Below are 16,416 nucleotides of genomic sequence, written 5' to 3'. Positions count from 1 at the left end.
GTACGGTATTTACAGGTTCATTGTACGGGGGAAATTCCCCTAGCTTTTTACAACGTACAAGCACAATGAAGATCAATGAACAGTGGACCACGTCCTGTCGCTAACCACTGGACTACGCACGCTACCTTAATTCAACAGTCCAAGAATAAGATTTTATCGTTGAAATAGTGTATTAATGCATTCAGGTCAACGATTTGTCTGAAGAAATAGAAACCAGGTCTACGTTTTGAACCAAGAGGTTGAAGAATGCTGCCAGAAAGATGATTGTGTGAAACTGCGAAATTACAATTTTGTCGACTGAAACCTCATGTACTGTCAGTGCGTTTCATTTTCTTCTTCCAAGCGTTTTTTTTATTCTCGTATATTCTTCATCGATCTTAGATGCACTGAATAAAAGTAACTTTATTTCATTTTGATGTCCTTTCAGATAATTCTATGCGTTTTCTTATATAAAAGTAATGAAACCAAGAAATGTATTATGGGTTGGGCTCCGGTGCCATGTTATGATAAAAAAGAGTTTGTATAATTGCAGTAGAAACTGAGAAAAGAAAAACTACAACTTCAAGTGTAAGAAGTTAATCTTTGTGAGACATCTCTGATAAAATTTCGGATGACACGTACAGTACTCGATCTTGTCAGGCATTTCCGTCCAATTCCTGTCAACACACTCAGCTGAACAGACACCGATAAAATCATCGCTCCTCATTTGTTCATTTCTCCAATTCATCAGCCTCATCCTCACAGACCGCAGACACACAGACAACCCCTCATCGCGCCAAGGTCACGGTACAGCCGAGGCCCAATATCTAAGACAGATGCTTTAATTGGCCTCCCCGAAGATTTATCTAAAAACCGCAGCGTAGTACTGTAAATGCATTTAAGTGCGCGTGGTTTTTATTTCGATGTAGGGAGAAAATGGAGTGTTCGCGGTGGCAAACAATAGTAGCGCTACAGTCATAGGTGGGCAAAAAGTGTCGCGGTGGTTTTAACTTCGCGCTGAAAGTTCACCGCGAAAACCGCGAACATAAAACCACCGCGAACATTTCTGCATTTACAGTATATCCACGTACTCTCCACGCAGAGCTTGTTTGGGAAGCATTGTGACCTCATATTCCCCGCTTTTTTAAGCCAATGTTGGTAACTTGGTAGGGCCAGTGGAAAGAAAACGGGACACAGACGAAGGTCAGAAATGGAGAGTGATACATCCACTTGTGTACAAATTCAAGTGATGAGAGGCAGGAGTTTCGTGTCTAGAACACCTCCTTGGTATCGCCTTAAATTAAGAAAGACTCTTTTATGATGCTTCAGATGACCTTCTTTTCTAGTCTCTACCAGACTAACTACGCCAGGGTTTCACTTGCAGGCTCCTAAACGGGCGAAATGTGATCTTCACTGTGTACTGACTCTACTGCCTTATTATTCCTTTTTCTGCCGAATTCTACGATTCATACGCCCGTAAGAGGGCCAGGTGGAGGCTATTCTTTTCTCTAAAACGTCTTACATTTAACATTCAAACTTTTCTTTGGTAAACGCTTCAGTGGCAGAAATGTAGAACGATACACAGAGAGATTCAAAAGTATACGGGGCGTCCCTGTAGCTCAACTGGTAGCAGCCTCACAGTTGGACTGCCTTTTATATGTAGTTGCTAACCTCGGTTGGGCTCATCTCGGTTGGGGCTGCATACGGCTTTCGGAAAGGGCGTAAAATGGGCGCCCCGTGTTCGAGGAGGTGCCTCCACCCCTAGCAGCCCCTCCCTGTAAAAATATGCCCTGCTACTGAATCAGCAAGGAGACTCGCTGCCCTAAGTGCCACTGATGAGCGCTAAAGCAGTCTGAACGGACGAACGAACGAACTAATGCATATTCATATCTTTCATTTTCTTTCCATGAAAGCAAGTGCTGAGCAAGCTCAGTATTTTGCAAGACCTTATTCGATTACGTTTTGGCTTCTTCAACTACTCAACCAATTAACCAGTCGGCGCCAGCGGTAACCCCTGCCATTTTGCCCATTCGATTTGAAGCATCATTAGAAGAATGACTAGAGTCCAACAGGGCGTGACGTGCACAGATTTCTAACGCCGTGACAAGAAGTTGGCGTCGGGAAAGCATTAGGTGTGTCGTCTCCATGGCATTGGGCACAACACAGTGGCGACGGCTGTAAACAGATATGGAGACATGATTTTGCCCATCAAATTGTCAATTTGTCACATTACGTAATCGAAGATCCGCCCATTGCAATGGAGAGGGGGGATATTTCACTAATCTTGAATAAAACTTATTGTCGTGTTATTGTTGTCTTATTGAACTGTCGTATGTTGTTCATTAGTCGACGTTACCTGTACTAGCACTACGTACATTCAAAATGAGGGACGTTAACAGAAGTTAGGATGACGACTTAGAGAGAAAATATCGTTCTTACTTATCTTTGTGAACCTTCACTAGCCTCTAAATACTATGCCGAGGGTAGTCCGCTATGGAACTAGCCTTGGCATACTATTCACTCTATTTGGCCAATTTCTACTATTTTCCCAGCGATCCGCGAAGCCTGGTAGAGGCTAAACCTTCACATCTCTATCACTTACTAGTATAACGTTAATGACTTCCAAATCATAGCCTCCGTTGCAGACTCTGAAGCGGCTTTTTGGGGGGCTAAATAATACACTTTTCGCAGCCACCCCGTAACTATCAGCCATCCTGTAACCATCAGCCGCCTAGGGGTGGCTGCAAAAAGTGTATTATTTAGCCCCCCAAAAAGCCGCTTCAGAGTCTGCAACGGAGGCTATCCAAATCACACCTTGCGGTTTTACACGTTTACTTTTCGCATTCTTATACATCTGCTTGGACTACACTTGGAGATTAGAAAACATGTCGAAACAGCAGACTTCACACTTTTATCGACCCATCTATCACCTATAATGACTTCCAATTCACACCTTGCAATTTTCACACGGTTACTACGGTTTAGTAGCCTCTACCAGGCCCCGTGGATGGCTGGTAAAAAAGTGGAAATTGGCCAAATAGAGTGAATAGAATTCTAGGGGAGTCGGCTACGGAGAGAGGGTCCAATATGCCATCCTAGGTCTGCAAATGAAACACTCTGATGGCCAAACTCCCCTGGCAAATATTCTCCTCATAGTTGTAGCCGGCGCGGTTAGTCTGGTACTGCTGTGAGATTAGAAAACACGTCGAAACAGCAGACTTCACTTGTATTCTGATCGGCCAGTCTATTACTCTCCAAAAAAAAAAAAAAGACAAAGTAGAAAGCCCGACAAAAACGCCTAAAAACACGTCAAAAACCTGCTGGACCCACTCCTCTGCTTGGAGAGTACCAGTCTATCACTTATAATGACTTCCAATTCACACCATGCGGTTTTCACACGTGAAAAGAGCAGTGCTACCTCCCGTGTATGGCTCTTTCAGGCCTGGGCTCCTCCAGCCTTGTCTCGCCTCACCTGAACACGTGTGGTGAGACGCCACACATGGCGAAGACGGTCTGCCGGTGCCCACACAGGCCCCTCAAGACGTTATCCTGTCGCCTTGGAGGAACGCCAAGATATGTAGAACGCAGACTCGGGTTTCCGTCACTGCCTTAGGGGGAGGGGGATCCAAGTGGGAACGATCACAAAGTCAAAGTCACTATTGGGAACAGCCTGGGGTGGGGGGGTGGGTTTATCGTATTAAAACTTCTCTGTACATTAGTAGATCTCTTCACTTAGACATATGACATGATATGAGAAGCACTGGAAAATGTGTATTCCTCATGCGGTTTGATAAACCCGTACAATTATACATTGCCTCCATTACAAGTCACACAAAAACGCCCTAAAAGAACAGCCAGGCCTAACCTGTGCTTGGAGAGCATTGCAGTCAGAAAACGCTACGTTTTCCTATCTAAACATCTGCTTGGAGATAGGGGAACCCCACCTTAATAATGGCTTATTCAGTTCAAACTTGAAGCGTGCCGTCTTGACTGTATCTGCGACGACCCGTGAGACAAGGTGAGACAGGTTGTCACGGCTTTGGCATACCTCCCTTTGTGTCGGTACGGTCTTACCTGCTTCTGTGGGCTAATTACGCCGTTAAAACAACTCGGTCACGGGTAATTCATTATTCTTATCGGGCTCTAGCTATAGTTATAGGGTGATAAATCGAGTGAAATGTTGTCTTTTCGTCTGACAGTGAAAAGTAGGGCACGAACAGTTTTCTTTGCCGTGTTTGTTACCTGGAAAGGACATCGCACGCAACCCCCATTTGCACGAGAGACATTGCATTTCATTTTTCATTAGACGCTGCGACCTCGCTGCGACCACTCAGCGACCAAAGATTTGACACATGGCTGAATGAATTTTATGAAGAACGATTTGTGTGTGTTTTCTTGTCTTTGAAATCATACATTTACATCTTACATCATATTCAAAGGGTCACACAAATCCGATTTTGGTAGCTCGGCGATTGGTGCAAAGGAGGCCTGACATTTTTACATAGAATAAAGTCTGTATCTTGAATAAAAAATTTCTTATTAAAGTGATATTGTATAGATCTAAAAGGAATTTAGCTGAAAATCATTATAAAGGACACAGGAATAGTTTCTTCTGCTGCTTTTCCTATAACTCCCGTTAGGTGGTGTCCATCTAATCTAATAAAGCCGACAAAGACCACCGAATCCCCCCTATGTTGGGAATGGTATGACCAGGGGGTTGGTCCCGCGAAAGTTTTTTGACAAGTTGACCACACCCCACGTGATACAAACACGCCTTGTTTACACGCCGCAGCTCGCGTTACAGACCCTCAAACAAAGTAGTTCTTCTTTCACTCTCACAAATGTTTCTCATTTTGCCTTGCAAGCGGTGCTGTCTATTACAAATTCTAAAGCCGGAGGCGTCTACATGTGTGGGGCTGTAGGCCAGTCTTTGAAGACTTGCTGGTAGTTGAAGAAGTTTGGGGTCTACCTCTTTAGCATTTAAAAACTCCCGGGAGAAAGCTGGGCGGAGGGATTTGGGAGGTGTTTATGTAAATAACATGCTGGAGTGGGGAATGCAGTTCGCGCGCAGTCAGGCGGACCAAAGCACGTTGGCTCGCTGTTGGGGGAAAGTTTACCAGGGAGCCTGGGTTTGATTCCCAATATTCTGATTAGATCCGATCGGCTCGACGTGTTCCACAGGCGCGTGTGTGGACTGTGTGGACACTCTCTAGCGCTTCGTCTGGACACAGATCGCCGCTGAGGAAACTTTTTTTTTTCTTGTTGGATCGCGGGAACTCGTGTGCGTTCTGTAAGACCCCGGTATGGAGAAGACCGGGAAGAAGTTCGTGGACTCTCGGCAGGGGGAGAGCCAGGCTGCCGAGGACTCCGCCTCCCAGGCGCGGCGATCGTCGCGGTTGTGTTGCGCGGTGGCGTTCAACTTGTTGTTACTACTGCTGTGCGTGTTCGCCCTGGCTTGCTGTCTAGTGTTCAATGTCAAACTTTTAGGACTCCAGGACAGAGTACGGGACTTAGAGGCGGAGTGTGGAAGCGGTCTCTCCGAGGACCGCTTGTCGGAACTCATCGACTCTCGGGTAGAGCAGCTATTTGCTGAGGTGAGTCCAACTTTCCTATATTTTACAGCGCTAGTCGTGTGTAGTTGTAACCTAACTTGAAGCAGTGTTAAGATGACTTCGTGCTGGTTTAGAGAATTGTTGATGATCCTGTGGTGTATTTCTTGATGTGTAGAAATTGGAGACACATTTGGCGAGACATCGAAGAGAACGGGAAACAACGGAGTGCAAATGCCCGCCCGGTGAGTTATTTTTACTTCCTGGCCTCCGATCAAGTCTCTTATGTCCGTGTAGTGCACAAGGGCACGGAATTTTTGTAAACATAGAGACAGAGTAGTGTGATTTGTAGTTTAAATTTGATGTAGAATTTCCAGTCAGCGCGATCGCATGCAGGCGTATAATTTGTTCTGGTCCGGTTGCCCCCCGTGCCCCAGCTGGCCCGGCCGTCGGTAGACCCGGACGCCGCTGGAAACTTCCCGTATGCCCGCCGAGGGACACCCCGTGAGCCCGTACGGTGGTCCCGCCGTCCTTTAACTGATTAGCACGCCTGGCGTTTACTACAACACCCGATCCGCCGAGACAACAAAAGCATTACCCCCTCCCCTAATGCTGACGCTTGCCTGCGAACCGTCGACATTTATTTTCTCCAAGTAAATGCCAACAGCCCTATTGACGTGTGTTGTGAGAACAGCGCGTGGCTTTTATACTCAGAACAGCGAGTTTTGTTTGTAGTGAAATTAGAATATTTGTGCGGAGAGTGGGGGTTCTAGTGCCTACCCGATACAGCACCCTAACACTAGACTCCCTGTGACAATACTACGTTTGTTTCCCCATTCAAAAAAGCGACCCTTGAGTGACAAAAACTGCTGGTACAACTAGGAGTAACTAGCCCAGTGCAACAAGAACAGCATTGAAACGTCCCAGTCTAGAACAACACTTCTGAACCCTTCCCACCCCACTACTACCCTACAAGTCAAGCCGAGCAGAAACCTCAACCCAGATGGGCAAGTGTTTTCCCTGGTTCCTTGGTGTTGGGATATCGGCTGTGTGGCTCTGTTTTCTTTTCAGCCCATGTGGGGTTAGGATATCTGGAGCTGAGTCCTCTATTCCCATGTGTGACAATAAGGAGTTTTCACACAGCCTTGAAGTTGTTAAATAAGCTTTGTGTGTCCGCATCTGATACATGCACACCCTCTTGGAAGAGAAATCGCTTTCAGAGTGGTGAAAACGTCTCTCCACTTTTCTTGCAGACTGGGGGACCTTATGACTGCTGACTTGAAGCAGTAATCATGTTATCTTTTCCACTTAGCATGTTGGGTGCACATTGTCAGGGCTGGCTGGCATAATGGGGTGGTATTCTGTGAGTTGACAGTAGAAGGAGGGAGGGGGGAGGTCTGTACTAGCCAGCTGCACACATGCCTCTCACTTGTCCTAACATATCATTGTCACAACCACAACTATGCTACTGTAGAATGCTCTCATTATTGCAGTGGGTCAGTGGGAAATACCTCCACTTTCTTGTGATAATATCTGTCAAAATCGCCTTCGAAAGTATAAATGATATCTGCAATATATCAGAATCTAACTTTGGTTGAGAGGTTTTTGATAAAGAGAGTGTGAAACGTGAAATGGAAAGAGGATCCATTCTTAAACAAGCTCTTTATAAGAGATGATTAATGGCTAGGCTTTCCGGCACTTTCTATAGCTATTGTTGGCCATGCTTCTTGAAAAGAAAGATGCACAAATAAGCTAAACTGCAGTAAGGCAAGAGGAAGTAAAAGTATTATACCCTGCTAATCCACGGTCACAGCCTCAAGGTGTAGGTAGTTACAAATCAGATAAATAGATAACAGAGTAGTAAGTGTCTCTAATAAGCTGATTTCCAGTATTGTATTGGGAGGCTTATTCAAATCAAGATTCCTCTTATTATACCCTTCTGAAGTGTAGGCTACTTTGGTCAAGGATAATCTGATATGAAATGGATTTTCCCTGTTGTATTGATTAGATGATTTAGAGTACATGTATTACAATAGGAAATCCAGGCCTGGCTTGTATTAAAGTGACCTTTGGCCTCCTTACACACAGATCATGTATTACTTACCTTTGTGCCATTGTTAGTTTTCTGGTAGCTATTTGCGCACCTATACAATTGTCCATCACTGAAAAAAAGTATGGTTTACAGTAAAGAATAACCTTTCAGATGAAGGGTCTTATTCTAATGAATTACATCCTGGTTTTGTGTCCAACCTTGTGTATAAAGTCCTTGGTAGGCAGTTGCATTTCTAAGTCGATTTACAGTAGAGCGCTAGGAAGTTGCTGACGTAGCTAATTATACGGTAGGGCTTTAGTGTTCTCACCTTGCCTTCCTTCTACAGGTAGTTATCCCCCCTGGTAAGTGGATAAAGTACGCTGTATAAACAAAGTGCCCCTATCCTATTAGCTATTTGGTAAGGAATTATTGAAGGCTGGTTAAATATGGTGTAGTGTAGTGGGGGGTGTACTATTGTGGTACAGTACTAGATGTTTTCTCCATAATTTTCTGGTCGGTATGGTGGTAATTGGAATGTCTAGATCAGATTTTTGGGTTCATTTATCAGTTGATGAAACTATTGTGTGTAAATTGATGTTTCTGACTCGGTGAGGAATCACTGAGGATTGGGGAATAGTGTTGGGTTCTGTCATTGTAGTTGAATGTTCTGAATTAAGGTGAGGGAGAAAATACCATTTGAATGCTTTTCATTTCTTTCAAATGTTTTTACAACATAATGCTGCTATTTCGAAATTTGCAGTGTTATCAGATTTGTAAACACATTTTACCTCATCAGTAGTTTATTTTCTATAAATCTCTAGTATCCTGCTCATTTTCTATGAAAATGCAACAATGTATGCATTTGTCTCATTTGTAAAGAGACAGGCAATGAAGTTTTAGCCGCAAATTTTTACAAAAGAAATACAGTATGATACGTAACAGCCCACTTTGCAAAGTGGTAAAAAAAAACTTTGCTGCAAGTCCGTCCTGTGAATTTTCTCTCTCCTTTCTCTTTTTCAGCTATTGGCAAGACATTTGAATACTTGATGTGAACTATCGGTACTGGTCAGATCACTTCCTGCGTAGTAATTAGTCCATAACAGATAACCGTGCCCCTGAAAAGTGCTTGGGGTCGCCACGAAGAATCAACAAAAAATCTGTCCATGTCTGCCTTGGGTCATTGCGTGATCACTTTTGGCTGCCATAACAGGGCCGAGACACTCCTGAGCCAAAAGGAGTCCAGCTGTTTGATTTTGAAAGGGGAGGTCATATTTATTTTTGTGGGAATACCTTAAAAACCTGCTGGTACAAAAGGTCAGAGGTTACCACAGCAGGTGTTGAAGTTTGCTCTCTTTGAAATATAGCTTAGTACTATAAATGGTAACATTTGAATCCAGAGCTCTAGCTTGCATTGGTCATTTTTCTGATTTCCATGCTCGTCGGCATGGTTAAATCTTAGTCCTTACTTTTCCTACCTTTAATTTATCATCCAAAAGCCTGCTATTAAAAACTGTGTGTGATTTTTGCTAGAGGTTGCAAAGTCAAAATCGTGAGATGTCATGGGTGCCATGGCTCTGTTTTGTTTGATCGATTGCCACCTCTTGCATTGAATAACTTGATTAGGATATTTAAACTGTCATTTCAACCTTGGCTATATTGCACTTACTCAGTTACTGGTGACAACTTCTGCTTTCCTTTCGGATTGACTTGATTGATTTTCAAGTGGGGGGTATAGAATTCTTCGGCTCTGTGGCTTGATCTTTCCGGTATTCTGCGATATTTGCTCGGTTTGAAAAGAAGACAAACAGCAATGTTGACTCTTGTCTTAGGGAACAGTAATTGGATTGGCGTTGTCCCATTCCGACAAGCACCACGCTGTGAAAACTGTCCACAATTTACCTCTGGAAGGCCGCTTGTGCCCACTTCCACCCGTGAGCAAGCATCTGATTAGACTAGGGGAATAGCCTTAATTTTGTTTGTCCAGAAAATATTTGAGGACACATACCGACCGTAATTGGTCCATTCAATGGGTTTCTTATCATGTGTACCAGAACTTTCACTGTTGTTATGATATTGCCGTCATCAAAGGAAAAGTACCTCAAACTAGGTTGAATTGGTGCAGCCTGAAAGAGCACGAAACATAAAATGTATGCTCACTAAAAGAGGTACTTTATGTACCCAGATCATTAGAGGTGCTATCCATCAAGTACTTGTGTACAGAAAGCCTAAAGGAAAACCTTGGCTTTAGCGGTAATCCTGGGTGAGCAGAAGCGATACTGACCTTAACCCTGCGGTTGCATGCTCTGAATTTGTTTCCCCTTCTGAACGATATAGCTGTTGCTTTTAATTAGTGAGGCGACTTTTCTCATCCCCGTTGGAGATGCTTAGATGCTTATTTAGTTGTGTTTTTTTCTACACGAGAAGCTAGAGCATTTTTCTCTAAGTCCGTTGATTTTCGAATTAGAGTTTTACACCAGATCATTAAAACGCTGCCCGGAATGAGAGCAAAGTCTGGCACATTGTGTTCTTGTTTGAAGAGAGGGTGACCTCCTGGTTTGAGTTAGAGAAATGAGGTCCTTTTAAGCACACACTATTGGGGTCATGTCCAATGGTAGGGTCTGTTGGCAGCCAGCAAGGATTGTTCTTGTACACATCCTTTCTAGAGAGAGTTTTCTTGGCCAAAAACTGAGACATTTTGCTTATCATTTGCTTAGCTCTAGTTACATTCAGTCAAACATTGTTTTAGTTGTCAACTGATCGCTATTAGTATTACCTCGGAGATACCATGAAAGCTTTGGCATTAATTTGCATATCCCTTATATGTAAGGTAAAGGTAAAGCGGGTGACCTCAGACTGAGGACGAAGTATGGTGCTTTTTCGTTAGCTAGTACTGTAGTAGTAAGTTTGCGACTTACCTCTTCTGTATGACAGGTAGAATAGACTCTTAAGAGGTCCAAGGGGTATTTATTCATGACCGCAAATTGTCCCTTGTCGGCCTATATATGTCATCTTGCGTTACTTACACTTTCTAATCACTGACCCACTTTGTGTTGGTTATACTCTCAGGTACTGCATACCAACGTATCATTGAAGCAAAGGTATCTTGAAACATTTTCATTATATTACGTTTTTGACACGTTTTTGATGAGGGGGAATGTGAAATAGCAAGACGGAATGTTCCAAAGTTTGTGACGTTAAATAAAGCCAAAAAGCAGCTGTCATAGCAAGCTTTATCATAAAATTTCCTTCATTTTGTAATAGAGTAGTTGAAGCTGCATGTAATAGACTGCAAATCTTTCTCACAGTTTAGGGCAATCATACTTTGTAGTGATATGCCTTTCTATGGATCTTCAGATTATATCCATATCTCATTGTGATTTGTAAAGGCATACAGGCTCATTTAAGGACAGAAGATTTTTGACATTTTCGAAATGGAACACATGCTCACTAATTGATCAGCTGTACCCAGAAGGATGTGGACAGTATTAATCAGCATCAATACCAATTGCATCCTTCGGCAGTTCATCTGATTGAGGCAACTTCTAAGGCAAAGGACAGCGATACTTGACATTTCTACAGACTACAGACGGAAACGAACTCTCTAATTGCTCGGTCGCTTCACTCCAATCATCATGTGATCTCGTTTCTGAGTTTCTTTCTGACCGTGAAGACAGAACATAAGGACATCAGCTTTTCTTTGATAGGAAAATGCCTTAATAATTGGGATAGTGGTTCCTCAATACTATGGCTTAGGCTAGACAAAGTAAGGCAATATCAGGGCCTCTGTGAGAGAGATCTCAGGACTTATCCTATAATCACCCAGGATTGTGTCTTGTCAAGATGGCCGATGTCATGTCACCTCTGCAGGGTAATGTGGCATGCTAGGCCCTCGGAAAACAAATGCTTGTCAAATGGGGTTAACAGAATGTACCGAAGGCTGCCCCAGGCTGCTGGTGCCTGGCAACTTTCAAAAGCGGACCAAATGTGGTACGAATAACTTGTGTAACGCAAAGCAAACAGATATGCATTTTCTACCTGTAGTTGGAATCCATTCAGTATAGATAAGTAAGTATAGATAGGGATTATACGTATGTTATGTATGATACCCCCGGTTCACACCAGTATTTGCGAAACGAGATCGATCCCTAATCAATCCTGATGCGGATTTGGCGGGTTGGGATTACCACCAACCCCCCTCCCTCAGAGCCGGATTCAGACATTTTCATGAAGTTTCGATTTTTGGACGGATGGGTGACACTTTTTTCTGTCCCAACAAGCAAATTTCCCTCCCAGGACGGAGGGTCCTGAAGGCAGCCCTGTTCCTGACCTAGTTTAAGTTGAAAAGGTAAAGAACGCTTGAAAAGTCTTGATGTTGACTCTTGTTAGCAGAAAGTGGGTCAGCCTTGTATGTAACGTCATGTAATGTAGGAGTAACAGGGGTGAAAGTCCACTATTCTTACAACAGCTCTGGTATTTATGCCCGTTCAAAAAGTGTTCCTACCCTATATGTATAAATATACTAATATAAATCATGAGATATGACTCTCCAAGCCTTCCCAAAACCTGTCCAGTCAAAACAGGATGAAAATTCTACCTGGAAAATTAGCCCAGTTCCTTACAGGAACTTAATAATTTGGATGTAAGCAGAGATGTTTATAAATGGGGATTAAAGCAGAAGAATTTATTTATGTTGGGGGGGGGGGGGGGGGGCTTATCCCATTGAAGACACCCCTGCCCTGATTTTGATGATATTGGGTCCAGACTTGTCTGGGAAGAGGAGGATGAATGAGTTAACTGCATTGTAGTGATGAGTCCTTGCTTTGGCTTTTTTTAAAATACATTACAATCTTGGTGAGTTTGCACGGCACACCTTTCAAATAAAGCCCTAATAGTGCCTTTCAACACCTTAATGCTTTTGTTTGAAATGTGGACAAGCTGCCTCTATTGGGAGAAAACACAAATGATGAGAAATAACAACTGTTCTTTTATCTAGGTCTTCGTAAAGTCTGTATTGCAAACAGACACTGCCATCGATCGGCAGTAGAATGAACCCACAAAGGTTCTTCGGTACACTACAGCAAAATCTCTCCTGATTGGTGTACACAACATTGTGAAACTTTTTTAAACAGGTCACCGTTAACCCCCCCTCCCCTTTCTTGCCTCGTGTTCTACTGAGAAAGAAGTAGTCACCTGTTTGTTGTAAGATTTACACTCTCAAAACCTTGAAGGGACAGGCCCTGGGGCACATCTTCTCCTGCCAGCGTTTGTAAGAAATCCAATCCAGACTTATACCCTTCCAAGTCTCTGTGATGCACCTAAAGTTAACTGTATATTTGCTTAATTGGAAATATTGGAGATTTATGCGATGTTTGGCTGACAAGGATGGGGTTGTTTCTAGTACCCGTCAGCCTGGGATTTGGATGGCTAAACTAGAGTTGGGGGGTTTATTGACTTAATTTTGCTGCCATCCATTTCATGACAGAGCTCTGGAAGTAGCTAGTCTTGCTAGCTGTCTTTGCCAGTTTTCTCACTGTAGTAGTACCAGCCTTGAACCTTGAACGAGGATATCTGTGATGTCATCTCTGGAGACAATGAGCCCTTCTGCACCACTCAGTCCGGTCTTCCATTAGCGATCTCAGCTCTGTTGTTGAAATGTCACTGAGCCCAGCATCCCTTTTTAGATTGTCAATGAGGATCGTGTGTCTCCTGCCCCTTTTCCTCCTTCCTTCCCTTGGCTCCCAGAGGATCAGCTGGCTGGCTGTCAGCTCAGGTATGCCAGTAGTACCAGCAATTGTCAGAAAATTGCCTGGGTGCCATTGTATCACCTAGTTCACCAGGGCTCCCATACTCGCTACCACACAGATATCGATGAGGGAAAGACTGATTGCAGCTGCTGAGTGACCAGACCACTGCAGCAGCAGAACACAGTGGAGTACTAGTACTAGAGTGATCCACTAGACTAGAGTGACTTTGGGTTGTCAGGTGCCCTTCACTAGCCTCCTTCGCAGACTTCCTATAACGGCGTCGTATATATTTGGGTGGGGGGGTGGGTTTGGTCAAGGTTCTCAAATGCCGGCAAGGGAGTTGTGTAGCCAATGGAGTTGTGTAGCCTAGGGACGACGGCCGTTTATATCCATGGCGGTATAAACGGATATAAACAGCGGTCGTCCCTCGGCTACACAACTCCCTTGGCTACACAACTCCCTTGCCGGCATTAGAGAACCTTGACCCCCCCCCCCCCCCCAATATATACGCCGCCGTTATAGGAAGTCTGCGAAGGAAGCTATCCTTCACAGTTGTCAACCAATCATATCCCTTGTTATAACTCGTGTGTCCTGTAATATCATGTCAGCTAAACGGACCTCCCTGTAATGTGTCCACCTGTTGGTGGATCGAACCGTTGACCGCCGGTTCTCGGGATTGTCTCCAGGGGTGGCAGGTGTGTGAACAACTGTGCAATATTGAACTACTCGGGTCCCCGAGACCAGCACAAGGCATCTCTGTGGTGTAAACAGCAGCTCCTGGAATGTGATGAAACTGCTGTGTTTTCCCTGGGAAGTGGTGACCTCAGTGTAAGGAGGCGGATCCGTCAGTGCTGCTGTAGTACACATAGTAAGTGTGGACATACTGTAGATGCTTTTAAGTACAATGGGATTTAATTTTGCGGTGGGAAGAAAATGGAGACAGTGTACCTGGTGTTTTTTTAGTTTGCCGTGGAAACCTGGGGGTAGACAGATGGAATACAGAACTAGCATTTTGAAGAGGTTACCACAAAAAAAACACGCGAATATTGAACCATCACGAAAATTTCAGCATTTACAGTACTTCAGGGTGTCTGGGGATCTGTAATGATCCAAACCAGCTCTTCCTACCCTTTTCTTTTTGGTAGTAGAATCTTTTGTAAGTGTACTTCCCGAAAAAGTACAGAAAATAGTCAATACTGCTGTAGTACACATAGTAAGTATGGACATACCTCAGTGTGCATGGGTGATACGCAGTGATCCAAACCAGCTCTACGTACCCTTTTTTTCGTAAGCTTCCTCCACACCTGGCCTGTAGAATCTTTTGTAAATGGACTTCCTGAAAAGTAAAGAAAATAGCTACTGAAGAATACTGCTGGTGGTGAGGTAGTGTTGAGTGAGTGGGAGAGCCTGTCTTTAGTATAAATGATAAAGTTCTGTAGCCAGTTGCATCTCCCTCTCTCTCTCTCTCTCTCTCTCTCTCTCTCTCTCTCTCTCTCTCTCTCTCTCTTACTCTCTCTCTCTCTTACTCTCTCTCTTACTCTCTCTCTTACTCTCTCTTACTCTCTCTCTTACTCTCTCTCTCTTACTCTGGTTTTTGTCTCCAGGATAAATTGGACAAAGGTCTCATTCATTAGGCTCCAAGTATGCATCTAGTCATGTGCCCTGGGTACCAAGACTCTATCTTCCTCTGTGGTTCTTTCTTCGAGATAAATTGAACAAAGTTTTTGTACAGTAAATGAGTCTGTCAGGCTCACATTCCCTTGCTCATGTCAATATGGCAAGCCTGCAAAATTTTTCGGCATGTTATCATAGTTTTCCCCTGACTTGGCAACTACCTTGGACGAAACATAAGGAGACAAGGCAGGAAGTTGCCTGGGAGCCTGGTGTCTTGTCTAAACACACCCCTTTCCAGACTAAAAAAAACACCCACAAGGACAACGATATTCGATATACAACCCTCATACATAATCATCTTTTGTCATGAGTGACAAAAAGCAGAGTAAATGACTTGTTTATGTTGCGAAGGATAGCTTATGCATCAGCCAATGGTACTCAAATTGGGAGGCATCAAAATGTGAATGGGGGAAATCAATTGAGGTACAGGGTGCGAATGTCAGATTATCTTCAGTCTATTGACTTGACAGGAAATCTACTGGCAGTTCGCAAGTAGAAGATAATGAATAAGTGTGAAGATCCTTGTCAGGCCATCGTTAGATTCCACAGTGACTCCACCGCTGTGATGGAGAGATGTTGGAAACTTCCCGGGATGTTTTGGCACCATGGCCCCCAACATACTAGTACAAACATACCACCACCATGTTGTATTACCCTCCAGTTGTTGTCACTATTTCTAAATTTAGCAGTCAGACTCTCAGAGTAGACGACTCTTGTTTAATGGTTGTACCGCCGTGCATATGGTTTATCAATGATGATGCAACGCAATTTTTTCTGGTGGTTTGTCAATGTTGCAACTTTGAGAAAGTAGTTTTGGCTCTTAGCATTTAAAAAAAATATATCTCATGTCTTAGATCTAGGGATCTCTATAGATAGCTCAGATCACATTCATTCAGAGCTCTAAATCAAGGATGTTGCAAAATTTATCTTCATGCCTTTGCTTGGGTGGAAGCAAATTCGTCACAAGTTTGAACTTTTGTATTGCAAACTTCACTCCCTGCTAGAAAAGTAAACCAGCCAAGGAAGGGGGTGTCTGGTGGGAGGGGGATGCCACACATTGTGTGTCTTTGGCTTAACATACTCCGCAGGGGGTCCCTCTTTCCAGGGGGTCCATTTAACAGAAAAATAACAAGTTTCACTCTCCTTCACAAAATGGGATTATACCTATCCTGTTTATTCAGCAAACTGTTTGTGAACTCAGTGTGGTTTTATGCCGCACTCGAGTGGTATAAATACCAAATCTTCTTATCTGGAAAGAGAGCCCTACAGCAAGACACTGGTCAAATATTGAGAGAAAGGAGAGGGATTAAGTATTGCATTCCTCAAACACAGAGGGTGCAAGAACAGAGATAGGAGGTTATCTTGTGAACATCAAGACAGACTGGTTCACAGTTGTTTGATTTGATTTATTTATTTGGCTGTAAAAAGATAGTACAGC

The 16,416-nt window shown here is 43.6% G+C and overlaps 1 protein-coding gene across 1 annotated transcript in view; it reads left to right on the top strand.

Annotated features, from left to right (window-relative positions):
• The first annotated feature begins 5,012 nt into the window (after positions 1 to 5,012).
• LOC136448912 (collagen alpha-1(XXV) chain-like) overlaps positions 5,013 to 16,416 on the top strand; it is a 73,890-nt gene continuing 62,486 nt past the window's right edge. The window contains exons 1-2 of the mRNA XM_066448621.1: positions 5,013 to 5,573; positions 5,707 to 5,773. Coding sequence (XP_066304718.1) covers positions 5,283 to 5,573; positions 5,707 to 5,773 — 358 coding nt within the window. The 5' untranslated portion in view covers positions 5,013 to 5,282. The remainder of the gene's footprint in view (positions 5,574 to 5,706; positions 5,774 to 16,416) is intronic.

The sequence above is a fragment of the Branchiostoma lanceolatum genome, chromosome 14 (genome assembly GCF_035083965.1).
Source record: "Branchiostoma lanceolatum isolate klBraLanc5 chromosome 14, klBraLanc5.hap2, whole genome shotgun sequence".
Lineage (NCBI taxonomy): Eukaryota > Metazoa > Chordata > Leptocardii > Amphioxiformes > Branchiostomatidae > Branchiostoma > Branchiostoma lanceolatum.
Note: the sequence above shows the minus strand (reverse complement) of the source record. Positions and strands in the feature narration are given on the sequence as shown.